Genomic DNA, 27,537 nt, shown 5'->3' on the forward strand with positions numbered 1-27,537 from the left:
CTCTATTCTAATTAATAAGCAAAAATATTTAATGTAGTCCTTGTTTACACTGCAATCAGCACTATTTATGATTTGCTTTGTTCATGAAATGTGGGTGCCCAGTATTGATGCCTAATTATGTTCACCTGCAGTCATTTTTTTCAAGTGCCAGTTTCTGTACCTATTTTTCTTTCTGTTCTCACGCTTTCTTGTATTTATTTTGTGATTCAAGGATAATATCTACGCTGTTGTACATGAACCAGGCAAGTTCTTTGTTATTATTATTATTATTATTACATGTTCTATACAACTAGAACCAGGTTTTACCCAGTGGACTTTACCGACTGGTAGACCCAGCTTACATCCAGGTGGACACACTGCGTTTTCTATTTCACACTGCTTACAATAATTTTGAAATAGCTTGTAATGGCTATTGACTTACACCTGATTGAAAAATATTGTACCTTTAACTGGGTTAAGGGATGTGACCCCAAAACCTTCTCACTCAGAGGAAATCAAATCAGTCTAGAAAAACACACATATGCACGCACTCACGCACACACAATTGCCAATTCAGTTTAATGTCACATCAATTTGTTTCTTAAAACAAGGGCACAATTGAAGTATGTTGGCACAAAGCAAGCCTCACACCATGCTAAAAACCCACATGCTTTATTGACAAACCATAATTTCACCTTCCTCAATAGCCACACACACAATATGCCACCAATATATTTTAACATTTTTCCATTCATCAGTGAAAAAAACATTTGATAAACCAAACAAACCTTTCGACTTTTGAAAATGTTGTACCGTAAGCTGGTAATATACCGTATGATTATTAATACTGTATGAATACTAGAAGTTGAACTGACATTCACATGATTGAAACCTAGACATTATCTTTAGAGAATATAGTCGGCCAATAGGGCCAGCTGTGTTCAAATAGCTCATTGGATTGGCTGTTTTTTATTGTCTGTGTTGCCAGGTGATAGCATTGTGTGTCTCTTTAGATGCTGTTTTCCATAGGAAAGGTGCTGAACACCGTAGATGTTTCAGATCCAAGAACACGTTGTTTATTTATTGTTATTTAAATATTACATTTAAATATCTTTCAAATGTTACTTGAAACACACCCGACACAAGGTCACAAGACGCCTTTCCATTTGTTTGAATAAAACACAAGATGTCTAAAAAATAAATAACATTTCTGAACAGTGTAATGTTAGAACATTCTTACTGTTTTAGTGTGGCGAAGCAAAGCTAGCTAGCTCCTAGTGGCTCTTAGCAGTAAATTAATGCTAGCTCCTAATGATGGAGGTGCTATTTGGCTTTTCAGTAATTCAGAGCTAGGTCCTACTGATGAAGATGATAGTTAGTTCAGCAATAATTCAATGCTAGCTCTTACTGCTCGAGATGCTAGGTAGCTCAGTGGTAATTCAATGCTGGCCTCTACTGCTGTGGATGGTAGTTAGCCTAGCAGTTAGTTCAAAGGTGCAATGGTAGCTAGCTAGTAAACAACATCCTCTGCAGGTCAGTAGACAACACGCCCAGCCACTTGCAAAGGCGAAACAATGTTGGGCTAACACTTGGGAAGCTTGGCTAACAATTGTGTTGCTAGGGTAACACTTCCCGGATTCACATTTAGCCAGAGATAACAACTGGTACCTGAGTGTTCAGTGTCAAATGTTCCATTGAGGTTTTGACCTAGCCTAAGAGTTGCTCTACTTAAATGAGTTGGCCTTCGCACCACAAGCAAAACAACTCATACATCTACACGTGTAGATGTATAAACCAGTTTAGAAATAGATGGGATAATCTTAAAGAAACCAGTTGAATGTAGTATGTCCGATGTAAACTGAACGGCAGTGCTGCCCTGGCAGAACTTCACTGGCAGTATAATCTAAAGAAAAGTGACCATCAGTGCAGTTTGTAGAGGTGGCATATGAAGGGTAAACAATCATACCCTCCTGAATATCTTGTGCATCAGTCAGCGCAACGGTCAGTTGGTACAGCCTCGCACACAAAATAAAATATATAAATGTTTCAAACAGATCTGAAAAGCTGATTTCTCTGATCAAGGTCATAAAATGTTTTTCTTATTTCTCATACATATATGATACATATATATTCCTTTTCTAAAGCACTAGCCATCCCTAGCTCTGTGGTAGTTAAAAGTATAATACTGTGCTGGTGAAGAGGTGAAAACTCTGTTGAGTACGATCTGCCACTTCATAATCTGTTGGAAGATATGATCAGTCAATTTAATAATCGGTTTCTAGAATCGATCAGTCCACATCCACAGTGGTGCTCAATGGTAATCGATGGCAAACATGCAGAATTAAACATTTAATTCAAAACATTGGCCATGTAAGAAGCCATATCCCCCAAACATTTATAAGTGTTCAACTTCCATTCGGCTAGGAGGATCACTGCAGGCTAGCAAGCAGGCTAGCTGCAGTAGCAGTCCAGCAGGAGCAACCTGTGGTTAGTGAGCAGCGCTAGCTCAAAGACTTCTAGCCATCCCAGTTCCAACTCTGGTTCTCTTGCTGTTCTGTCCCAGGTTAACTCTCCGCAAAGGTCTCTTGGCCAAGTAAGAGAGCCTTTACAGCTTCCAGGTGTAGGAAGACTCTTACTCTTCTAGTTCCTGGTATAAAATCCTCTGTCCATGAAAAAACTAGAAAACGGAAGTCCTGGACAAGTGACCCAAACTACACCAGACGTCTGCCAGACCCAGGGCTGGAGGTTTAACGGCTGCTTCCCGTCACGATTGGTCGAGCAAATTCCACAAAGTCATCGATGAGGACTGGCCATGCACCTGTGGGGTTAGAGTGGTTGAGTTTGGGGGAGGGATTGGATGAGTAAGAGGGCATCTTCTGTGCATAGTGGTAAGTCTGGATAAGACATTTAGTAAATCCAGAGTCTATTAAGTCTTATGATCTATTTATGATCTATTCTGGCCACCATTTTAGACAGGTTACTGAAGAGGCTTTGTCCTTGTAAATGTATATTATTGATCTCATTCCCAAATTTCCCCTTGGTAATCATATTTGACTGATTATTTATTTGCATCTCTCCTGGCAGGTAAGGTGTATCTGAAAGTGAGTAACTCCTCACCTTCCTCGTCATAGTTGGACATGTCGTCTGCAATCATGTTGCCGAAGTCCAGCAGCAGGTTCCACGTGTCTTTAGGGATTGACCGCTTATGATGCTCCTGAACACAGATCACGCTTTTACTGGAATACATGGTGTGATTACCGTAACCCTTACAAGCCCTTTTGAAAATCGGTGTCTTCGGACATCACTAGTGGGCGTGTCCATCTAGATGTGTGCTGGATTGATGCCCTAACCCAACCCTATCTCTAACCCTTTAAGAGAGTATTTAAAGGGAAACTGTCACACTTGACTATTCTTTTATATAAGAGTACTGTTTAATACGTGTGGTGTGAATATAAACAGTCTGCAATAACAGAAATCAAGGTAAAGCTGTATCATTGGTGCTATCTGCTGGGATTTATGTTCTTTACGTAATACTCTTATGCAGTCATTGGTGTTTTGCAGAAACAGTGGTGGTCCATTATATGGATGACCGGTCTTAAAGTATCTGTTTGGACTCTCGTACTTGGATTATCTATCCAGAGACATCTCTGTGATGACCGCTGTATTAAAGCGCTCCCCCTACACGTTGTTTATATAAAACCTTGTTTGAAGCACTACATATGTGTACCACAACAGCATGGATATTGGGTTGGTACGATGGACTCACCAGTAGAAATCTATTCCAGAGGTCTAGGAACTTGAAACGCTCTGTCAAAAGTAGGTTCCAATAGGCCACGGCCATCTCTAGGTCTACAGCAGGAAACAGGACATAATGTTTAATGTCTACAGTGGAACAAAACTGTAGGAAAGGGGGGCAGAATGGTAAAGTGGTGAGGGTGTTTCACTCCCAGCCGAAACGTTCTGGGTTTAAAGTTCCAGATCTGCAGCCTACCTGTAGATATCCCTGGCAAGATATCCTAACCCATTCCTGCTCTTTCATGACATGTATATTCTGAATATACTATAATTCACATTATTACCTTTGAATCAAAGTGTATATGGAAATTGTTGCTTGCATCCAGTTGTGTAACGAACAAATATCCTTTGAAGGTCACAGGAAAAGCCTTTTTAAGAAGGCCCGTCCCAGTATCTCCTCCAAGTGGACTGGGTCCCCCCAGGATCTCATTTCAGTTTGTACCTAGTACCCCGTTTTCAAGTCTTAAAATGTGTATTTGCTTTCCAAACTATGGCTGTAACATCAATATCCCAGTGAGCCATCTGCATCGCACCACATTAGAGGAGAACAAAACCCCACTAGCACCTATACACTGGTTTGCATGTAGAGGACTCTATAGGTTAAACAAATGCTTTGCTTGCATCATGGGGTACAGGCCGATGGGGTACTCTTGTAGCCGGCTACCTAAGCGATGATGCGTCACACCTGTCGTCCACCTATTGAAAGTGAATTGAAGGGGTCGTTTACAGGGGAGCTGCCCATCCTGACCCTGAATGACCAAAGTAGGGGGATTGGTTCACTTTTAATTGATAAGTAGTCGTCATATATGAATGGCTATGGATCTTTAGTGAGTCAGTATACACAGGACCTCTATGAGAAATGTATCAGCAAATATCTATTGCTCAAGTCGCAAGTCTCCCGTGTCTCTATCTGCATATCAGGTACGGTCCCGACCGCAAGGTTTGGAAACACTGACCTAATCCCTTCTGTCCGGGGTTCTTGGCGAAGTTGAAGGTGAACTGGTACATATCCTTGAACTTCCCCGTGTCTTTAAGTTCCTGTTCCAGTCTGGGCAGGATGGCCTTCAGCTTGTCAGGGCTGTCACATCTGCACACACACACACACACACACACACACACACACACACACACACACACACACACACACACACACACACACACACACACACACACACACACACTAAAGCATCCGCTGGCTAGAATACGTACACAGCTAGTGACATTATAATGTTGTGAGGGTGGAAACTTTAATGGTTACGTATGTAGCTAGCTATAGAGGATAATTGCTAATTACACAGCTAGTTATAGACAAACAGCTAGGCATCAAGCTGGTAACATTCCCGAGCAAGCTTGCTGTAAATGTAACTTTGAGGGTCACATACAGCGCCATACAACACTACTTGGTTGGTTGTGTTTACAAAGTTTACCACTGCTCACCCGAGTTCTGCCATGCCCTCGAGGAACTCTTTGCGGCTAAACTCGCACTGGGTTGCAGCTCTGAACTTCCACGCGACGACCAGAACGCTGACGCTGGCCGGATCCAGCATCAGGTCGTCACAGAACTGCTGGATCCCGTCCACGCCGATCTTGCCCTCATCCTGAGGGTCTGCAACACGCAACAATAGCCTTTGTTGTTGTAATGAATGTTTATCTTTAATGTCTATTATTAAAAGGAACAATGTTTTACCATCCACTGTGAGGCTTATTATCCACTGAGGATGACATCATAAGTGGCCTGGGGTCCCAGATGTATGATGAATAGATAATCTAACCGCCCTGCCCCAAACTGTCATAGGTACGGCTGATCCATCCATCATACATCTAGTTCGACACTCACACTTGTGATGTCACTAATGGGTAGATGGCTATAATGTCATCCAATTACACTAAAATGAGGCTCCTTTAACATTAAAGACATATATAGTCTTGTAGTCCAACTTGGCAATGAGAAGAATTGTCCTACAACATCCATGACAGAAGGACGCACTCTAGGGTCATTCATTAAGATATGGTCTCACATTGACCTGACCTGGTGGAGTTCTGGATAAAAGAGCAGAACATGTGATAATAGACCCACAATAGGTCATGATATCACATTAGAAGAATATATTGTGACTACTACTTGCCTTTATATCTGTTGTAGAGCTGGTCCAGCTTTTTGCGGTCTGCGGTGGTTTTCATGGGGTCTCTGCAGTAAAGCTCAGGGTGTTGGAAGAAGTTGTCGGTGGCCGCCTCCAGCTTCCAGTCGTTCTGCGCCAGACAGAACAGGGCCGTGCTCTCACCTGCCTGCGAGAAGCACATGAACTGCCCCACCTTCTCCTTCTGCCAGTACTTAAGCTTATTCTGCAATAAACCACAACCACCCTGTGTTAATAACGTTACACCATATGTATTATCATGCATACATCAATGAATACATATACATCAGTTACATGGCACCGTGAAATAGGTGGTAATGACACATAAACACTTATAGAATGTTGACATTTATAAATATGCCTCAACTAGACTTGTTGTCATGGTGATAGGGTTAATAGATCGGGTAGTATTCGAAGTCACGCTACGTGCAGTCACGCGAGGACACCTGTAGTTTTATGTGGAGAGGCACAATATGCACAGCACGTCACCTTTGTTTACATTAAGTATGTGAGCTAGCTGTTAGATGGCTATCGGGGAGATTAGCAAACCGACCTGACCACCAACCCGATGATCTAACCAGCGACCCACTTTCCAAACCATGTGGCGTGTGTGTGTCTGTGTTTGTGTGTATTTGACAGCAACTGTCCCGCTCAACCAAACTTAGACTATGCAACATGCCAAAAAGGGAAAGGTACGTGCACAGAGTGCGGGTGTCCAATCGCTCGACATACCAGCTGCCTCTCTATTTATCTTATATTTAGTATAGTATACGGGCCATCACTCTCACTATGCGACACTCCGAGGACACAGCGACCCCGGATGTTTGCGTGTGCACGATTATTCAATACGATCATAAGAATGGTTTTACTGGGTTGAAATCGCTGTGTTTGTCTCTTTTTTTTTATCTTAACCTACCATGTTAACAGCCGTTGTTATGGCCAACTTCGATCCTATTACTTAGGTTTTGCGCATGCGCCAAAAACACGGGCGCTACCCCTACGCAACACGTAAACCCTGGGAATTGTAGTTCTAAATAAGTTGTGTGAAATAAAGGCCTTGTATTTGTGATGTGTTTTGTTTATTAAAACTATTAAATTAAGGAACCGAGTCCCCAAAATATGCATTTGCTTGGTTGGAAATACAAGGATAGTTTAAATGACATCGAGAACGAGGATGATAATCCTCTTGCGCAATATATCATGAGTGAATCACGAGATAAATAAGAACAGAGAATCAGTGGTCAAACCTGGTAACAAGTCAAAAGTTAATTACAATTACTATACAACAACATCGACACATACTTATATTACCTTAAACCCCGCGTTGTAAAGATATATACTCGACATGGGCTGACAATTTTAACACAACGATTGAAAACTACAACTCCCATATCAAAACAGATAAACCCATGTTTAGGAAGTAAGCAAAGTCCCCGTCCCCACCAGTTTCTCCCCAAATAATCTGAACGCAAATACCTTTTAAATATATATCCTATATGCCCGTTTCGATGCCGACAGTGTCATGACGTTGCGGTTCAGAGCACATATCGAGGTCGTGGCAAAGGAGAAAGGTGCGGTCGACTGCTTGCGTTGTGGACGCGTCCGCAGGGCACAGAGCTTCGGCTCCAGATATGTGGCACCGACAGGACAGGGAAGCTGCTGCTGCTGCGGCTCGGGCACAAGAGCATGATTGTATTTCCTTCGCCGGTCACAGAGGAGGTCCAACTCAACACATCGCAGATACTTTTGCTGGTAGCCACCATCCGTCACCTTTTAATAATCGAGTTTGATTTGTATTCTTGAGGTATTTCGTGACGTTTTGGTGTAGTGATTTAGGGATGCGACTCTTTAGTAATAATAACAATTAAGATAATCGTTAAGTTGTCAGCGCATTCTCGGTATCACCCCACTGGAAGCAGGTAATTTGTTATTGAGGCGAACTTTCAGAATTCAAATTACATTTCTGAATCCGTGTTATTTGACAATTTGTGTGTGTGTGTGTGTGTGTGTGTGTGTGTGTGTGTGTGTGTGTGTGTGTGTGTGTGTGTGTGTGTGTGTGTGTGTGTGTGTGTGTGTGTGTGTGTGTGTGTGTGTGTGTTCTCTCATTTAACTAGGCACATTGTGAACAGTGGTCCTATTGATGATCGGGATATTATCAGAAAAAGTGGAACCTTGACTGGAAAGTAAAATTCTCCCTACTGTACTCATGTTCATCAAGGTATGGACCCAACTCCTACACTTTACAACATTTGCTCTGTTTTATATTCTTTGCATCAGATTATGGTGTAGTATCCTATAGTGTTGTGCGGTTTAATATGTAGACAGTTCATAATAGATTTCTGCCACTTGAATGAGGTACCATTGTAACTCCATTTGCTTCAGTCATTATACTCTGGGGTTTCTGCTTCGGGCTAGTCTGCTGTCGGTTCTAAGTAAGCCACAGAACAGAGAAGAAGAGTAAGGGATAGAGAGTAAAGTTTCTAGGTAATGGGATTGGCTGTTGTTTGCACTGTTAACGGATGTACCACACCTATTCCCCAAACACACAGTGACCAGCTAGTATTGCTGTAAATATATATAAGCTATAAAGAGTTAATATAAAGATTGGTGCTTTAGCCTTGAAATGGTAAATACAAGCAATAGCTTTTGCTTTTATTTTGCCCAGCCCTTGCTAGGTCAATAAGCTACTAGTCCTTGTAGCTAATTGGATTTTATTTCTCATTTCTCAAGTTCTCTCTTTAGTTTATTTCCGGTTATTACCAATATTTCTTTGTAATGTAATTTTATGGGATTTATTGCCTTTATGGAGCGCACACTGATGAGGTTTGAAGAGGAGATGGGATGAAATGTAGTAGAGGGCCGCAGGTCTGAAAGAATCAAACCCTAGTCAAGCATATTGCCTACGTGATTTGGGAACCAACAGGTTGAGCATGTCTTCGTAGTAGTAGTGTTCAACAAAGTATGTTCAGTGGACTTCAGAGCTGGCGATCTTTTCTGTGGTAGGTGTATAGATAAAGCCTTTAGATAATCTCTATCCTCTCCATTGTCCCCTTCAGGGTGAGAGTGGTGAGTAAGGGTCTGGATGCAGGCTGTGTGTGTGCTGGTGTGCTGTGGCCTGGTGGGGGCGCTAGCGGGGCTCCAGAAAGAGCACGTGGCCCAGCAGGCCATCAAGCTGCACCGTGGGCGTGGCGGGGCGCCCAGTAACACCTGGCTGGTGAACAGCTGCAAGCGCCTGTCCGGCCTCCTGCGGCAGAAGAAGATGGTGGTGAGGAAGTTGTCTGCGGCCGCAGACGCCGTCGGGAGAGACCTCACGCTCTCGGATCCAGAGAGGCTCTTCCAGGTGGGAACTGTAACAGGTTTCAGACTAGCTTCTGCCATCTGGAATAGGAATTAGCACAAAAGTACGGTTCGGTTGGTTGTTTTGTAGTATCTATATTACAGTGTTTTATAGCTCATTTGTATTTTCCTGTGTTACTCAGTTGAGGTCTAATGTTAACAGTCTGTATGCAGGGATGCACCCTATGTGTTGACCATTAATAAGATGTTTATCTACCAGGGACGCCCTGCTGTTAACTGTGCATTATCCTCATATCCACCGACCGCCGGCTACAGCAGGTAGTTGCTTACCTGTGTGTTGACCTTCTCGCCAGGTGCACACTCTGGAGGTGTTCCAAAAGGAGCTGAACGAGAGTGAGAGTCTGGTCTTCCAGTCGGTCGTGAGCCTCCATCGGGCGCTGCAGGGGGACTATCGCGACGTCGTCAACATGAAGGACAGCAGTCGGCTCCGCCTCGAGGCCCTCAGGGAGGCCGCCATCAAAGTGAGCCACGCCAGGTTCCCATGGCGACCATACACACCTTGTGCATTTCTGGGGAATTTTGGAGTTTAAAGGGTCTATAGACGATGCTTTTTGTTATGTTTTTCCGTCATTAGGAGGAGCAGGAGTATGTGGAACTGTTGGCGGCCGAGAAGCACCAGCAAGAGGCGCTGAAGAGCGCTCTGGCTCAGAACAAGACCCTGTCCATGCTCGATGAGATCCTGGAGGATGTCCGCAGGGCCGCAGACCGGCTCGAAGAGGAGATAGAGGAACACGCCTTCGATAACAACAAGCAGGTGGGAGGGGCTTAACTCACACGCCTTCGATAACAACAAGCAGGTGGGAGGGGCTTAACTCACACGCCTTCGATAACAACAAGCAGGTGGGAGGGGCTTAACTCACACGCCTTCGATAACAACAAGCAGGTGGGAGGGGCTTAACTCACACGCCTTCGATAACAATATTCAGGTAGGAGGGGCTTATTAGAAGCTCCCTCGATGATAACAATGAGCAGGTGGGAGGAGCTTAATAGAGACTCCCTCGATGTTAACAAGCAGGTGGCAGGGGCTTAAAGCACACACATTTGATAGTGACAAGCAGGTGGGAGGGGCTTAAAGCACACACATTTGATACTGACAAGCAGGTGGGAGGGGCTTAATATAGATGATACAACTCCAACATTCCGACTATAGTGTTTGCTGTGTTCAGAGTGGAGATGAACGCTCACAAAAAGGTTGGCAGAGACTGTCAAAAACATATGATTGAACTCCTTTCTCTAAATTACGGTCTCATTTCATTAAAAACGATAAAAGTGCTATGTTGAAGATCATATAACACATCAGGTTTAAAATGGAACTGTTTTGGATTTACTGCCCGTTTTAATGAGCCCACCTACAATGCAACAAGCAGGTGTGTGGCGCTTACACAAACACGCACATCATGTAACTCACACACACAGTCTCCGTCCCACAGATGAAGGGGGTGAATGTGGAGGCGGTGCTCAGAGTTGAGGAGAATGAGGAGGACGGGAGGAAGAGGAAGAATGTGTCCCGGAGGAGGGAGGCGGAGGACGATCTGGGACTGAGCATGCTCATCGACTCCCAGAACAACCAGTACATCCTCACCAAGCCCCGGGACTCCACCATGCCCCGGTCTGACCCACACCTCATCAAGGTGAAACCCCCCTTCTTCCCATGGGGTTCTACCCCGACCAAGCCTCAACACCTTGGTGTTGGGTTTGTTTGGGTGGTTGGGTGTGTTCTTAGGGCCGTGTGTGTGTGTGTGTGTGTGTGTGTGTGTGTGTGTGATGATAATTTTTGTTTTCCCAGGACCTGTGTGTGTTCCTAGGGCCATGTGTGTGTATGTATGCTAATTATGATGATGACTATGTATTTCCAGGACCTTGTGTGTGTGGTGATGCTGTCATTCCCGTGTGGCTGGCTCTGTTCCCTGGTGGGTCTCCCTCCAATGTTCGGGTACATCATCTGTGGAGTCCTGTTGGGACCCTCCGGACTCAACACTATCAAGGTGTGTGTTTGCATATGTGTGCGTCCCAGTCCATGGTGCAGACGCTAGGTGAAATGTGATATAATGTATGTGTGCATGCGTGTGTGTTTAAGTCCATGGTGCAGGTGGAGACACTAGGTGAACTGGGGGTTTTCTTCACCCTGTTCGTGGTGGGTCTTGAGTTCTCCCCGGAGCGGCTGAGAAAGGTACCTCTGATACCAATCTTCCTGACATGTCAAGCTGTTTTCCATTACAATTTGCTTGTTATATATAATGGCTGTTACCTCCTTGTGGTGGAAATATAGGAGACAATAACGCGACAACCAAACAAATAGAAGGAATCAGAGGGGAGCTGACAATTAAAGGGTTTATTCCAAATGTTTAAACTCATAAGAAACATAACATGGGTTTATAACAAATGTGGTCATGCCAAAACAAAGAAATCAACAAAACAAGGACTGGCCCTCTTCTATTTCTCAAAATAAACTCAACATAAAGGCCTACCTGGCTTATCTAAAAATACATGTTAGCAAAACAATTACAGGGGTGGCATCGTCCAAAGCAACCAGCGTCTCTAGACATTGGTTTAAAGCTTTGTGTGTACAATGTAAAGGGTAGCCCCAACTTAATAATGCTCTTTACCTCCACTCACATACCTTGTCCCGAAGGGTTGCTCAAAAGCTAAGGCTAAAAGCCAAGCACAGAACAAGGAAGAGAGAGAGCGACAGTTGTCTGGCAAGGTTAAATGCCAGTTCCCAGTCTGAGGCAACCAATTAGCAGAAATCTCAGACTAAACAGGTGAACTCCAATCACATTGTTGGGACCGGAGAGGGAGAGAAAGAAAACCAGGAGGGAAGTATTGGCTTTATGGAATTAAATAACTAAACTTAACTAACTTTACCTGGTGTGGAAACTAATGATCATCTCATCCATTAAATTCTTAGCTGCCATTGCAGATCGTTTCTGTTTATTCTTGGTAGTATATTTTGCATGCAGACATGTGCTGTAAATCAGGGCAGGGTTGTGGGTTCCTCTCCGTAGTTATCAGATGGATGGTGGGCGGATTGTTTGTACACGCTGAGATCCAATCACAATGTGAGCCAGACCACTTCCATACGGGATCTGGCACGTGGGATTGCAATAGCCTAGATCTGATCTAGGAGGTTACACACAGACACTTAACACGTCCTGGTGAGATGGGATCATGAAAGTGCGACCCATCTCACTGTTTGTATTACACATGTGTAATGTGTGTGTCTCTGTCTCTGTGTGTGTGTGTGTGTGTGTGTGTGTGTGTGTGTGTGTGTGTGTGTGTGTGTGTGTAGGTGTGGAAGCCATCAGTGCAGGGTTCCTGTTGTCTCAGCCTCCTCATGGTGGGTGCTGGTCTGTTGTGGGGTCAGGTGCTGATGATCAGACCAACGCAGACCGTCTTCATCTCCAGCTGCCTGGCTCTCTCCAGCACCCCCCTTGTGTCACGCCTATTGGCTGCAGAGAAGGACGGTGGGTCTGGCCATCTGTTTGTCTCTGTAACTCTGTCCGTCTGTCCGTCTGTCCGTCTGTTCGTCTGTCCGTCCGTCTGTCCGTCTGTCCGTCTGTCCGTCTGTCCGTCTGTCCGTCTATCCGTCTGTCCGTCTGTCTGTCTGTCTGTCTGTCTGTCTGTCTGTCTGTCTGTCTGTCTGTCTGTCTGTCTGTCGCTTCTTCTGATTCTGTACCTATCCCTCTATCATTCTATGTATCTATCTTACATCCCTTGTTATGCAGCTGTGTTATATTCATAATCAACAGGGTATGAACAGCAGTGTTCTACTGAGGTTATATTTGTTTGTAGTATATGTGCATATGTTTTCAGGCTGCGGTGGGAGATAGAAAGGGTTTCAGCTGTCCTGATGTCAGTGGAGTTCTACCATTGTGGAGCAAGGACAGCAGACTATCCAGATTTCTTTGAGCGGCTGCTGGGGTCTCTATGTAGTGAGGGAGTAGTAAGCCTTTTGACAGCCTGCTAGGCCAATACCACCAGTGGCTTGAACTGGATTCCAGCAACCACAGTATCCAGTGCATGGAACCAACTGAGTAGTGGTGTAGTTTGAAGACCAGCCGGATGGCTGCATTCTGGTTGAGCTGCGTGTAGCACATGCAGGCAGACACAGTGATGTTAACACACTGGGGCAAGGGTCTTCTACTATGAGGGTCCAGGAAGCATAACCCTCTCTCAGACGGCAACATGAATTGCCATTAGGACAGAGTTCCTCGGGGCGCCCTGGTGCTTCACTGGGTAGAGAGTGTGCTTCAATGTGGTGAAGACTTCTGAACGGCTGTTCTAAAAGGTGAGCGGGCTAGATAGGGCGGAGAGTGGAGGCTGTTAGCCGGTGGGAAGTGACCCACGATAGAACCTCATCGGGGGAGAGGGGTGAAAAGGAAGTTAGAGTAGGAGATGAAGAGGTGGCTAAAGGACCGGTGGTGACAGCAGGTGGCTGGGGAAATGAGAAATAATTTTGGGGGATTGTAAAAGGAAGATTGAATCTTAGATTAGAAGAAGGAGCTTTAAGCTGCAGCGGCAAAATATAAGGAAAAAAAAGATTGGTGGGAACGAAGGTCATCAGGGCAATTGGATATCCGCCATTTGCAAATCCAAGCGCAGGTGGTACCACAGGTTGAAAAACAGTATCCTAGGCGACGTAAAGTACAGCAGCGTTCTGCTTAGTGTACAGGTGTATATGTTTATAGTATATGTATAAAATATATGTATTTGTTTTAGGTGATGTGGAGTACAGCAGTGTTCTATTGGGCATGTTGGTAATGCAGGACGTCCAGCTGGGTCTCTTCATCGCTGTCCTGCCCTCCCTCATCCAGGCCCAGAGCTCCAACACAGACAGGTTATACACATGATATACATATATACTACTGCTGACACATGTGTATATGTAAAGAACCCAAACTTATCTATTTGTATCGTACCAAAATATACATACACATCCTCTCTCATCCAGTATCTCATATTAGGGGTCTGTGTGTATTGTCTCATGGTGTGTGTGTATGTAAGTGTGCTGCTGGGAGGTCTGTGTTTGCTGTTCTTTTATTTGATGTGTGTGTGTATTTTCTTATGGCGTGTGTTTTAGAGTGCTGCCGGGAAGTGTGTGTGTGCTGCTGGTGCTGGTCTTGTATTGTGTGTGTGTGTGTGTGTATTGTCTTAAGGTGTGTGCTGCTTGGAGGTGCGGGTGTGCTGGTCTTATATTGTGTGTGGTGTGTGTGTGTGTGTGTGTGTGTGTGTGTGTGTATTGTGTTATGTGTGTGTTTCAGTGTGCTGCTGGGACGTGCTTGTGTGCTGTTCTTAAATGATGTGTGTGTGTGTGTATTGTGTTATGTGTGTGTCTCAGTGTGCTGCTGGGACGTGCTCGTGTGCTATTCTTAAATTATGTGTGTGTGTGTGTGTGTGTGTGTGTATTGTGTTATGTGTGTGTTTCAGTGTGCTGCTGGGACGTGCTCGTGTGCTGGTCTTAAATGATGTGTGTGTGTGTGTGTGTGTGTGTGTGTTTCAGTGTGCTGCTGGGAGGTGCTCGTGTGATGGTCTTAAATGATGTGTGTGTATTGTGTTATGTGTGTGTTTCAGTGTGCTGCTGGGAGGTGCTCGTGTGATGGTGTTGTTGGTGCAGGTTCTAGTGTCCCTAGCAGCGGTGCTGCTGCTCTGTCTGCTGCTGAGGTCCGTCCTCATTGGTCCGTTCTATAGGAAGCTCCACGCAGAAGGGAAGGGGAACAAAGAGATCATGGTGCTGGGGACGTGTGCCTTCGTCTTCCTCCTGCTCTCGGTCAGCTCCTAGATGGCCTCTATTGGTTATCACCTGGAATCCTGTCATCCATTCATAAAGTTTTTGGTTTTAAAAGTGGTACTATCTCTTATCTGAACCTCAACTAGTAATATATGCCATGTTTTCACTAAAATGGCTTAGTTTTTTTTTTGTTACTTAAATAACTCAGTGGGGTAAAAAAAAAGGGGTAAAATCAGGCGCGTAGCCACATTAGGGCTAACGTGGGACAGTGCCAATATGATTGACAGCTGGCCCACCCTATCGGAAGTGCCCGGCATTTACTTGAATTTCAAGGATCGAAAAAATAGCCCATATTATAATATCATACAAAATGTTTTTTTTTGTTTCAATTAAGTATAATTTTGTTACAAATATTTACAGTAATGCTCTTTTAGTAAATTTTTTGGTAAAGTCCGGGAGCTCCTCCAGGAGCCGAGCTCCACAGGTGTCCGGGAGTACGCACCGGCAACAATCCCTTTCTCCTCCATGTCACGGTTCAATCTGGACTTTAGGGAGTCGAAGCCAAAGTTCCGTTCTCCCAATTCCTTCTCAACCGTGGATGCATGCATGTTGTGCCATAAATTCCCCCCGGGGATGAATATTGATCTATTTAACAATGTAGCCTATTATTATTTGCCATCAATCGTCTGATCAGTCAAGAAATCACGTGTTATTTAATTTTGGGACAATTGCTGTACTGCCTATATCGGAATCCAAGAAAGGAAATGTGAAAGATGTCTCAAAAATCCACCCTGTTGAAAAATCCTGGCTATGGCTACGCTACTGGGTAAAATCCTATGTTTTTGCCATTCTTCCCAAAACACTATGTGAACGTTCTACTCTGCTACGAATGCTGGTGAAATATTTTCGTAAAAATTAATCTGTATGTTTGCATGTATGGCTTTAAAAAAATATTTATCAATGTAGAAATATTATATCAAAAATAAAAATACGACAGTCTTTTGGGGACAACGGCAAAGACATAGGATTTTAGTCCTTTTTTTTTTTCTAAATCACAGTGACAAAATGGCAAAGATTACTATTTTCACGATCATATAAGACGTATTGCCAAAACCAAAAATTCCCTGTGTATTGTCATGCTGACAGAGTTGACCGCTGCATGTTACCTACATGACATTGTCTGGTTGTTGTGCTTTGCCTAGGTGACTGAGTTCCTGGGTGTTTCCATGGAGCTGGGCTGTTTCCTGGCGGGGGCGCTGCTTTCTTCCCTTGGTCAAATGGTCACCACTGAGGTCATGGGGTGCATTGAGCCAATCAGAGACTTCCTTGCCATCATCTTCTTTGCCTCCATCGGTGAGAGGCCATCTATGTAAAACGCGTGAGGTTGGTTACAAACCCCGACCACAGTGTTGTGGAAGATGAACACGGTGTTTGTGTGTGTTTTGTGTAGGTCTCCATGTGTTTCCCAGCTTTGTGTTGTATGAGCTGACGGTTCTCGTGGTGTTGACACTCTCCCTCGTCATCATGAAGGTATAAACAGATTTCCCTCTATATCCCCTGTTTTCGATTAGACTCCATTGTTTTGTACAGTTTTCTGCATCTGCTTTCACAGAAATCATTTAAAGCCAGTCAATATCTTTCCGTAGTATCAATGTCCCTATCCAAGTACTAAGTAATAGGTCATTTGCTTGTGATTATGAATCATTAGGCCGTCAGTTAATCTACACAGCGAGACTTGACCTGTGACCTTAAAACTTTGACATTCAATTATGCATTTATGCAAACTTTTTTATGTAAAATATAGAAATGTGTAATATAGAAAAACATTGAATTCATATCCAAAAACTGTGCATAATATATTGAATATGCCTAACGTAAATACACAGTCCCAATGCTGCATCGCACAATACATTTGAATATGAAATCCTCTCTGGTAGTTCCTGATGGCCGTGCTGGTGCTGTCAGCCATCTTGCCTCCTTGTTCCCGCCACATCCGCTGGGTGGTGTCAGCTGGTCTGGCCCAGGTCAGCGAATTCTCCTTCGTCCTGGGAAGCCGTGCACGCCGCGCTGGCATCATCTCAAGAGAGGTCAGTAGCACAAGCCTAGCAATTCAATGAGTTATATCAGTAAGCATAGCACCGCCTTACCTGGGAGACCATGACCTAGCCCAGAAGGCTAGGCTACCTTATATAACAACGTGTTCTTTTAGTGAACAAAGCGCTACTCAGCCTAGCAGGCCAGCCTCCATTACAACGTATTCATACATTGCTGAGTCATTAAGCATGTGTAGCGTAGCGAGTCAGTGTGTGCGATTGGCTGTTGATAGTGCTGGTGATTCTCTGGTCTACAGGTGTACTTGCTGGTGCTGAGCGTCACCACTCTCAGCCTCCTATTGGCCCCTCTCCTTTGGAGGGCCACCACGCACAGGTGGGGGATGCGGTCTCAGCGCAAAACACTCACCTGACCAAGCTCCCACAACACTCACCTGATCACACCCCCTAAATCACTCACCTGACCAGCTGACCAAGTCCCTGGAACTCTCACTTCACCACACCCGGAGAACACTCACCTAACCAAACCCCCATAAACCACCTGAAATCAATGAACATGGCCAAAACTCTCTCCTGGCCACATCCCCAAAACAATCACCTGGACCAAGCCTATAACACTCGCATGACAATGGCCGCAAACACTCACCTGACGATGCCCATTTTACCTAGCTAGAAGCGCTGTTGCTTCGCTGCTAGTGTTTCTGTGTAACTAGCAGTGTCGCTGCTTAATCAGTAATGTTGCTGTTTAGTCAGTAGCAAGGCTGCTTAGCCAGTAACTTAAATGTTTATCTACTACCCGGTGTTTGTTTGTCATCCTGGATAACCTTGGTGTACACATGTGATCCTGTGAGGTGTTGAAACAAACAAACCTCAGACATATTCATCTTGGTTCTGACTTCATTCATAATACTATCTGGGTGGGGGAACTGAATGCGGAATTCCGCATTCAGTTCCACCCCAGCTAGTATTTATAACCAAGATGGCCGTAAGTAAATAAGGCCCATACCTCTCCCTAGATTATGTTTAACGTCTCCCAATGAACGTTTGAAATGGGATGCAAATGTTACACAAATGCAAGGCTGTTGTCTTTCAACACGGCTTCATGTTTGTGGAGAAAAATTGTCTACCTGAATATGATGTTTGTTCAACACTCAGAGAACTGTCTTGCAAAAAGGGTTTTATTTATGTATTTATCTTCATAAATATGTACGTCTTGAAAATCTTCTATTTTTAATATAAAAATGCACTTTTGCCCAGTATGTCTAAGGACAGCCTCTGGTTGTGTTTATTGCTGTTCCAAACACCTGGTCCAACATTCTCTCTCTCTCTCTCTCTCTCTCTCTCTCTCTCTCTCTCTCTCTCTCTCTCTCTCTCTCTCTCTCTCTCTCTCTCTCTCTCTCTCTCTCTCTCTCTCTCTCTCTCTCTCTCTCTCTCTCTCTCTCTCTCTCTCTCTCTCTCTCTCTCTCTCTCTCTCTCTCTCTCTCTCTCTATGTATATATATCGGTCTGTGGAGATGGCAGATACTAAAGGGCTTATTATTTTTGTTTACTTTAGTTTCTTTCTTATGTAGTAAGCTGTACAATTTCCAACGCTGCACAACCTACAACGTTTACAACTCACTGGACTATTTATAAGGTGGATCAATTGAGTAAATACCTCTGTTTATTATAGTGTGTCCTTTGTTATTTTTCAAACTGTTCTTAAGTTATAAGTATTAAATAGGCAGGTTTGAAAATGTTGTCATGCACAAAAACACCACAATAGAAAAATGGTAGACGAAGGTGTGAATTTAACATGTTAACATGTTTTCTAGTTGCTTTGTGGTTCCTATTCTCTGGTTTGATACACTGATTCCACTAGAGGACAGCGTTTCGCTAAAGCCTAGTCATTCATTGCTATATTTGCCCACCATCTGAGTAAGGTCTCGCTGCAGCCTGTAGGACATGGACATCCATCGTCCAAGTGCTGTCACGTGACGACAAGATGGCGGACGCGGTGAGGGTGAGACTCCTTAGCTGTGTCCCTATTCCTCTACGAATAGTCAAATCTCCCATTCTTTACTTAACCTTTGTGGAAAACGTCATAGGGTCAATGAGAGATGAAAATGTGCCGTCTTTCAAACATAGGAAAAGACAGCGCTGTTTAAAATGAATTCGACTCCACTTTTCCTAACCGACATCATTGCGCGACGGGGAGTATTGCTGACCTCTAGCGTTTCTATGGTGGAACTACAGTTTTCAGAAGTTGGTCTACAACAGGGGTTCTCAAAGTTTTGACAGCTGAGGGCCAATTTTGGAACCCAAAATTTGACTGAGGGCCGCCAAAGGAAAAAAATGTAGGCTGGTAACGCCGTCAGCATCCCAGTGGTGAAAAAAAACATTGCACCGTGGACCTCTGGGAGGGAGGTCTAAATCACAAAACTGAGGTTCATCCTTTCAAAGTAATGTACAGTCGGATTAAAACTAACAAATAACAGGATTGAATTGAAAGCTAGAGAGAGTCGACTTTTCTCTTTATATTTATTTATTTTTGTTTAAATTAATATTGATATAATAAAAAAACGTACTGGCAATGATGGAAAAGTATAACAAAATGGGGAACGACTTCACGTGACAAATGAAGAAAGGGAACAGAAATTGTTTGCTTTGCAAAAAACGTCTGCATTTTTATTTTCTTGAGTTGTACATTGTGTGCTTAATAACCATCAATATATGATTTCATTTCGATTCAAATAATATGTTTCTTGGAATTGGTATCTATTATTATCATTTTTATTTTCTGCTCTTCTCTTCAAATAAACCAATAAAAAATAGAGAAAAGACAAATATTATTTCTCCTCCATTTTGGACACACACGCGCTTCCTCGGGATACAGAAGAAAGGTGGTAGAGTTCCTCTTGCCATCTCTGCCCTCCTCCGTGAAATGAGCAAACCGTCTGCAATGACCACACACACACAAACACACACACACACACACACACACACACACACACACACACACACACACACACACACACACACACACACACACACACACACACACACACACACAAATGTTTTTTGTAGGTCATTGATACAGTTGTGTTAATATTGGAATTCACAGCACATCTGCTTCAGAAGAACTATACCCTTCAGTATGAAGATTCTCCAAAAATCTATCTAGTTTGTATCTATATTAAGTTCATCTTTGGTGTGTGGTTTATCTTTATGGTGTATCTATATGGTGTGTAACTATGGTGTGTGCGTATCTATATGGTGTGTGCGTGTATATTTTGGCATCCCGCCCCGTAAACCTCGGCCCGGACCAGCCCGAGGGTTGGTCCTGGATGGCCGATACCACCGTCACCCACCAGCCGGCGACGGAGAGCACCGACCGAACCCCAATCAGCTCGATTGAGGGACACCTGGCCGAAAGCCGAGGAGCCATTATAAAAGGAGCACGAGGACTGACATTTGGGGAACCAGGGACAGGAGCAAGGAAGAAGGTAGCGCTGTGATCCGCGAGAGACTAGAGGCCCACGGAGGCCCTAGAGACCGCGTTTACTTAGCTTGTCTCAGTAGGTACGTAATAAATGTCGTGATCGGCCTAAACCGTTCCTGCCAAGCGTGATTTGTACGTGGAACCCGGCAACATCGAGGACCGGGTTACCCACAATATATTGTGTGTGTGTGTGTGTGTGTGTGTGTGTGTGTGTGTGTGTGTGTGTGTGTGTGTGTGTGTGTGTGTGTGTGTGTGTGTGTGTGTGTGTGTGTGTGTGTGTGTGTGTGTGTGTGTGTGTGTGTGTGTGTGTGTGTGGGGGGGGGTAGGCGATGACTCCAGTTTAACCAGTGAATGAGCAGTGACCAGTTTCTCTGGTCTCTTTGATGAAAGCTTCCTACTCACACTCACTCGCGCACACAGTAAGGTGAATTGAATGAAGACATTTTTCGTTTAGAAGTTTGAATCTAAATCACTCAAATCAGACTCATCCCTTTTAATTAAAATGGTAATTTAAGATCAAACACAGAGCTGATATAGCCCCTCACTGTTTCCAAGAAGACCACAGGGTGCCGAACCTGCATTGAGTTTTACTAATTAACTCACCGCCCGCAGCTCGCCTGCCAGGTGGTTTTCTTAATTGGTTGCATCTGGTGCGTTTCACTTAAAAGGGAACGGACAGTACATTTGTTTGTGTCTGTTTTTGAGGTCTGTTGTGACTTAACATCTCTTCCAATTTCACAGGTTAAAGACTTATTGAAGTAAAGAGGAGCATCTCATCTGAACCTGATGTGAGTAGAACTGATGTGACTTGTATGTTGAATATAAATCACTGATGTGTGAAGGAAATCGGGGATTGTGGTGGTTTAACTCGTTTGAAATTTGTACCACGAGTAAACTGTTCCTTCCTTCAAAGGTCTATCATGGATATTTAACTGCAGTTCTGTGAGTATCCCAACTTAACCCTGAAGCATAACTGCAAACTGTAAGTCATTAATTTCTCATTACTCTTGGGCACATTGATGTATTTTGGCTTCCTGGTGAGTTAACCTGTTACCTGAAGGTTGATCTGAGTAGTAAGATGTTTTATTGGTTCATGGGTTGCTTAGGTGTTTGGTTTATGTTGGTTTTAATTTGTTAAAATGGTTACAGGCTCCAAGTTATTGTTGTAAGCTGGAGTAATGGGTTGGGTTGGGTTCTGATATCTTCAGTCTTCTTCATTCTACTCTCCTGGTCTGAGTGAGCAGAGGTGCATACTGGGGTACAGAGCTGTCTCGAGTCTACAGGTCTGTAGACACGCCCCCTCAGGGGAAACCGAGTGTTTGAGAAACTGTCGTGTCGTCAGTTACATGGACTGGAATGTTATTAAAGATGGAGACGGGGATTCAGAAGGAGAAACGCCAACGACTAAAACACAACTTCAGTCTGACACAGAGAACCATGGAACACATTCAACAGTCCCCTCCGGGCATCGTGACTCCTCAGGAACAGTTTCATTTCCAAGAAGGTCTTATTTGGGGCCATCCCCATATGGATCCTGCTCCTCAAGAGCTACCCCCCTCCACTGGGTGGTCTTCTGAACAGATGATCTCCTTCCTGTCCTCAGGCTGACTAAAGCTGCACCATTTGCATCTGTGAAGGCCCCTCATTCAGGAAACTGGACTACAAAGACATGACTTCAGAGATGTTGAATCAACCTTGGACACATTTTGGAGACTCCAAGCATAATCCATCACCAATGTGGGACGCCACTGAAGAATGTTGTGCATAATTTACGTCTCTGGAGACATTGGTTGTTCAGTCATGGGTGCCCTGGCAGGAGAGCTGGGGGGGATGATGGAATGTTATTTGAGGTTTTTACCCTGCATGATTGTTTGGCCTTTTATGGCTCAGTGGTGTTTGGGTTTGACATGATGGACGATTTTTGAGCATCACTAGGGTTCTACTACTGTGTGTGCGTGTCTCCCACTCACACCTGGCATGGGGTTCTACGTGCCTGTCCTGGGTTCTATGTGTGTGTGTCCGGCTTGCTTTGACAGTGATAATTATCATACGGGGGCTCTGTGTGATTGGCTTGGGATATTGGAATGGTCAACTAAATCATGCCTGATGGGCAGCCACATGTTTACTTGAGGGCCTCCGGTAGACATGAAGAGCCCTGAGCGATGCGCCGGCGCGAGATCCAACACACTGGGCAGGAAGGAGAGTATCCAACTCGAGTGTAAAAGGATGCAAGCGGCGTGTTCAGATCAGTGACTTCAAACTAGGACTACACCAATCAGGATCAATGGAGGATGGACACCAAAAGGAATTCCACAAGGAGAGTCTGACGTTGGAAAGGGACCTAAATGGATATTCAAGATGACCTTCAGACCTGTAATGAGACGGCTCTTCCTACCTGGCTGGATTGATGGAGAGCCCTGTGGATATTGTCTTGCTCTCAGTTGCACGTCTTCTCAGGCTAAACTGTAATTGGTTCGGACAGGACTAGCTGAAGAACCAATCCGGGAACTCCAGCTAGTGCGCTCTTCGAGCTGAAGTTGTGCTCTTCAGCTGAGGAGGTAAGGAAACCTTCACTGGGGCTTCAAGGTGTAAAGAGGAGAATGTTTCAAAGTGTTCCATGGTACTCTGATGAAGACCATTGTTGTGTTCCACTGGCTGCGAGGAAGAACCCACACATCTTCCTCTTGGCCTTTCTCCTCTGAGAATCCTGGCGCCATCTTGAAGGATATTCCAGCTCATGTAACTGTCGACAGATTCTCAAACACTTGGTTTCTCCTGAGGGGTGTGTCTATGGAACTGAGGACTTCAGACAGCACTGTATCCCAGCATGCATCTCTGCTCACTCAGACCACACCCCCATGAGTAGGATGCAACACTCTAGTGATGGAGATGTAGAGTTTTATAAGTAACGAGGGAGCAGACTAAGGTGATTAGAACACAATGGAATGTGAAGTCTGTAAATCTTTAAGCCATGAAGATGGTTGGATAGTTCAGGAATTGGGCTTCTTTTTATTATGGGCAGTCCTTTCACTCAGATGCCCACTTCCCACTGGAGCTTTACATGTGTTGGCTGGCTGGCATGATTTGCTGTTGGTGATGAGGCGGTCAGGGTGACGTTGCAGGGCTATGGTCGGCTCTCTGTGAGCTCAACGTTTAGATTTGCTCTGTATGGTTTGTACCCTGAATAATCTAGATAATTGTAAAATGTAGACACGGTTTTGTAATGAATGATTCCAGGATTTTAGGTTTAAAGTTGTTGGGGGACGTACATGGTAGTTTGGTTCTTCGTATGGTTTTGAGTGATATAACTTGTACACACTGGGTGCATAATAATGTAAAGGTACACTGAATAGTATTAATGACCAACAGCAACAAACAGATCTCTTCAAGGTAAGTCTGTTGGCTGTGTTTTAATGAAGACCATCGCTGGACTTCAGGATCTTCCTCCGTTCAGCTCAAGGTGAGGCGCTGGTTCGGTTTTTTCTTTGGTTGGTTCCGGCCGGAATGTTCGGATTCCAGTCGGACGGTTTGTGCTTCCCGCCGTGGAAGGTTCTGAGTGCGGTCACTTGATTTAGTCCCAATGGTTAGCATAGAACGTTGTAGTCTTGACGACCATAAGAAACCACCTGGCATTTAGTTTGACGGGAGTCCCCTGAGGGAATCTGGCGGAACGTTCTTGATGTATTTGAGTAACCTTGAGGCGTTGCCAACGGAAACTATTTTTCGGTTTCCATTGGGAATTGTTGCCCCCTATCTTACACAACTAAAGTTTGATATTGAATACATACTGAGACGTACGTCGTACAATATGTTAATTTCCGATGGTTGCGCCGTACTTTTAACAACGATGACGTTGCGGCACTCTCACTGCGTACAAAACGGCGTTCTACTTGCGGGCCCATTTTTGACATCAGGGAAGGCTGAAAATCATTTCAAGGTGGAAGATAATTTGACATTTCTTCAACGGAACCCAGCACCTGAATATGGCTGAGTATATTTGATTTAATATCGATACTGCTTCGTGTTCTTTGTTTCAGCTTTTGTACCTTCTAAATATCTGCTGTCATTAATTGCCACAGAAGTTGAACCCTACCCAATGGAATGACGTTAAACAACGACTTTGGTGCAGAGTTACCAACTGGATGATATTAAAGCTAAACGAATGGCCGTCGTTCCAACATGTTACAGTAGAAGATACTCTAGAACTGTACAAGGTTAAAAAGGTAACATGTAGTTTGTCCCAAGGTGTCTGCCTCCTCACCAAGAGCAAGACCTCCACCTCCTCACCCAGAGCCAGACCTCCACCTCCTGTCAGAAGTCCTCCAGAACAGGCCAGTGCTTTGAGCGAGTGGTCTTCTCAGGTCAGTTTCGATGCATGGCCTGAACCACTTCTTTAAACTTGTGGACTGCTCTGTCTTCATTCCCAAAAACGGGATGCTCATGTCTGGTCTCAAGTCTTTTCTGGCCTTGAGTTATAAAATAATAGTTCAATTAATTGGGTAACTCGGTTTCGGATGAGTCAAATAAGTTTATTGATGGGCAAATGCTGATATAAACCTGCTGCTGTAGCTCAAAGGCGAGGCTGAGAGGCTGGGGACCGGAGGCTTGTGGTGCCAGGGTGGACCGGAGACTGAGGCTGGAGACCAGGGGCCTGCAGCACCGGACCAGAGGGTAACCATCACCAAGCTCATCTGAAACACTAAAATCCACGGTAGTTTAGGTCTGGTTTTGATCATCTTATGACTTTAAATCTGTGCCAAGCTGTGAGTTAATTCATACGGGGGTTATGCAAGAGTCATATAAGCCATTAATGTTACTAGTGTTGCTACGACCGTAGTGGATGAATTGCTGAACGCGAAAATCTGCAGACGTTGTCTAATTTAAGTGTTTAAATTTGTCTTCCATTTTACAAGTGAACCTCAGATACAGGAGGTGGGGTGTGTTGTGTCCCAGGTGATTTACTGCTGAGACCAACTGTTTGAAACCAGACCAGGAATCCATGGCTGAAGGAGCTGATGGAGGAGCCGTGCTGAAGGAGCTGATGGAGGAGCCGTGCTGAAGGCCCTGGGCTGATGGAGGAGCTGGTGGAGGGCCTGCCTGGTGGAGGGCCTTCCTGGTGAATGACTGTCGTTGGGTAGATGGAGCTTGACTCTCAAGTGATCATCACACTCACTGCCACTAGTATACTGCTACCACAAACTACCGGCGATTGTACCATATATACCAGACGACTACATCTGTTTTACCACATGTTGAAGCAAGACGTCCGCTGTTTGTTCCAGACCAGGACTCTGTCTGAGGAGAGCTGCTGGAGGAGCTGAGACACTGGAGGACGACTAGGAATCAACCAACAAGTATTCCTCGTAAGTTTGTATTTACTTACGTGGTTGACTTAAAGGGCAAAATACAGCTGTTACTTTGACATGCGTTAACCAACTACCGCTGTGTTTTCTTACCAGAACGTGTTTCTGAAGCGGAGGCGAGCTGGTAGGGGAGCCGTGAATCTGGAGGATGACCATCACTCTACCAACAAGGATTGTAAGTTTGTATTAACCAAACAAACTGGAAATAAAGGGCTTAAAAATAAGACAAACTACATGTTTGTTACCACACTTTAGGGTGCGCTTTGTTCCAGACCAGGACTCTGGCTGAGGAGAGCTGATGGAGGAACCAAGACTCTGGAGGACGACATCACTCCACCAACCAGGATCCTCGTAAGTTTGCCTGAAATAAACAGTGGACTTGTTGCAACGCAGGATTAGTTTGTCCAGTACAAGTTACGGCATACTATAGCTGCTACTTTGTTACGCGCCATTAGAGCCCAACTACTCCTGTGTTTGTGACCTTACATTAGAGACAAACTACTACTGTGTTTGTTACCTGATATTAGAGCAAACTACTCCTGTGTTTGTTACCTTACATTAGAGCCCAACTACTCCTGTGTTTGTTACCTTACATTCGAGACAAACTACTACTGTGTTTGTTACCTTACATTAGAGCCCAACTACTACTGTGTTTGTTACCTGATATTAGAGCCCAACTACTCCTGTGTTTGTTCCCTTACATTAGAGACAAACTACTACTGTGTTTGTTACCTTACATTAGAGCCCAACTACTACTGTGTTTGTTACCTTACATTAGAGACAAATTACGTTTGTAACCAGACCAGGAATCTGGAGGACTGATGGAGAAGCCATACATCTGGAAGGCAAATCCTGAGGACAAGCAGGACTCTACCATCAGGGTTTCCTCATAAATGTGCATTATCTGGACATAGTGGACTAGGTAGGGGGTTGGGGGTTCAACTCTCAAACCAATGGTGCCGGGTTCAAGTCCTCAGAATACAGTGATGCGTCCTTGAGCAAGGCGACCTAAAGCCTGCCTGCTCCTTAATGACTTGTCTTTGGTTCAGATAATGTTGCATCTTTTGAATATTGAACCTAATCATTGTCCTTGTTTGGTCCGGGCAGACACACCTGAGCTGAACCTCACCTGATCCTGTTTGGTCGGGGGTAGACAAACCTGAGCTAAACCCGCCCTGATCCTGACATCCTGCTGGTCCCGTCTCCTCAGTTCATCTGAGCCTCGTCCTCCAGAAGACCTGCTGAGCTCAGCAGTCTGAGGCTGATGGATCAATGACCTCCAGTGGGAGTGATCTTCTTGACCCCACATGTAACCGTGTGCTTCCACACGCCTTTCCCTCACGTCTGTCACTAACCTCACTACTCTCTACTGCTTCCTCTTTTCTTCCTTCTCTGTGGTTCAAAACTTTACACTGAAGGCGCGTCTTCCTGCCCTCAGAGGGTTTAGCGTTAGGGTTGAGAGTCAGGGTTTAGAGTCAGGGACAGAGCTGGTCAGGGAGGACTGCTTTTACACAAACCTCTTCACTTGCTTTCGGAATGGTGGTGACATTTTGAAAAGATTCATTTGGGAAAATGTTTTCCTCTGCTTTCCTTTACAAAATTGTATCCAACTTCTGTCAAGTGTTTTTGTTTATATATTAAAATCC

The 27,537-nt window shown here is 44.5% G+C and overlaps 2 protein-coding genes and 1 long non-coding RNA gene across 7 annotated transcripts; 2 read left to right on the forward strand and 1 right to left on the reverse strand.

The window, feature by feature from the left end:
- Positions 1–539: 539 nt before the first annotated feature.
- Positions 540–7,550, reverse strand: LOC115558437 (DCN1-like protein 2). Of its 2 annotated transcripts, none has more exons than XM_030376567.1 (7): positions 7,389–7,550; positions 5,901–6,117; positions 5,212–5,380; positions 4,731–4,861; positions 3,746–3,828; positions 3,097–3,193; positions 540–2,797 (listed from the first exon to the last, which is right to left on the reverse strand). In XM_030376567.1, the coding sequence occupies exons 2-7, from the start codon at positions 6,073–6,075 to the stop codon at positions 2,727–2,729; spliced, it is 726 nt and encodes a 241-aa protein (XP_030232427.1). In that variant the 5' UTR covers positions 6,076–6,117; positions 7,389–7,550; the 3' UTR covers positions 540–2,726. The 2 variants fall into 2 exon arrangements, with proteins under 2 accessions (XP_030232427.1, XP_030232426.1); XM_030376566.1 differs by lacking the exon at positions 7,389–7,550 and adding an exon at positions 6,829–6,908.
- tmco3 (transmembrane and coiled-coil domains 3) lies at positions 6,424–18,312 on the forward strand. 4 transcript variants are annotated; one of them, XM_030376563.1, is made up of 16 exons: positions 7,553–7,831; positions 8,027–8,130; positions 8,969–9,252; positions 9,563–9,730; positions 9,844–10,023; positions 10,700–10,900; positions 11,126–11,254; positions 11,347–11,439; positions 12,559–12,733; positions 13,989–14,106; positions 14,770–14,797; positions 14,869–15,036; positions 16,200–16,350; positions 16,448–16,527; positions 16,935–17,084; positions 17,348–18,312. In XM_030376563.1, the coding sequence occupies exons 3-16, from the start codon at positions 8,995–8,997 to the stop codon at positions 17,459–17,461; spliced, it is 2,013 nt and encodes a 670-aa protein (XP_030232423.1). In that variant the 5' UTR covers positions 7,553–7,831; positions 8,027–8,130; positions 8,969–8,994; the 3' UTR covers positions 17,462–18,312. The 4 variants fall into 4 exon arrangements, with proteins under 4 accessions (XP_030232425.1, XP_030232423.1, XP_030232422.1 ...); XM_030376565.1 differs by lacking the exons at positions 7,553–7,831; positions 14,770–14,797 and adding an exon at positions 6,424–6,604 and having other exon boundaries at positions 14,841–15,036; XM_030376562.1 differs by lacking the exon at positions 14,770–14,797 and having other exon boundaries at positions 14,841–15,036.
- A 7,875-nt stretch (positions 18,313–26,187) lies between these two features.
- On the forward strand, positions 26,188–27,044 carry LOC115559143 (uncharacterized). The gene is made up of 3 exons (XR_003979434.1): positions 26,188–26,242; positions 26,693–26,813; positions 26,999–27,044. It is a non-coding gene; the product is annotated as an uncharacterized LOC115559143 (long non-coding RNA).
- Positions 27,045–27,537: the final 493 nt, after the last annotated feature.

The sequence above is a fragment of the Gadus morhua genome, chromosome 14 (assembly GCF_902167405.1).
Source record: "Gadus morhua chromosome 14, gadMor3.0, whole genome shotgun sequence".
NCBI classification, from domain to species: Eukaryota; Metazoa; Chordata; class Actinopteri; order Gadiformes; family Gadidae; genus Gadus; species Gadus morhua.

Excerpts from the sequence above, each read along its gene's own strand:
- tmco3 (XM_030376565.1), top strand. The coding sequence starts at position 8,995 with ATGCAGGCTGTGTGTGTGCTGGTGTGCTGTGGCCTGGTGGGGGCGCTA. Across the intron at positions 11,440-12,558 it reads CCCCGGAGCGGCTGAGAAAG|GTGTGGAAGCCATCAGTGCA; the intron begins GTACCTCTGATA and ends GTGTGTGTGTAG. Across the intron at positions 16,528-16,934 it reads TCTCCCTCGTCATCATGAAG|TTCCTGATGGCCGTGCTGGT; the intron begins GTATAAACAGAT and ends CCTCTCTGGTAG.
- LOC115558437 (XM_030376566.1), bottom strand. Across the intron at positions 4,862-5,211 it reads GAGGGCATGGCAGAACTCGG|ATGTGACAGCCCTGACAAGC; the intron begins GTGAGCAGTGGT and ends GTGTGTGTGCAG. Across the intron at positions 3,194-3,745 it reads TCTGGAATAGATTTCTACTG|GAGCATCATAAGCGGTCAAT; the intron begins GTGAGTCCATCG and ends ATCTGTGTTCAG.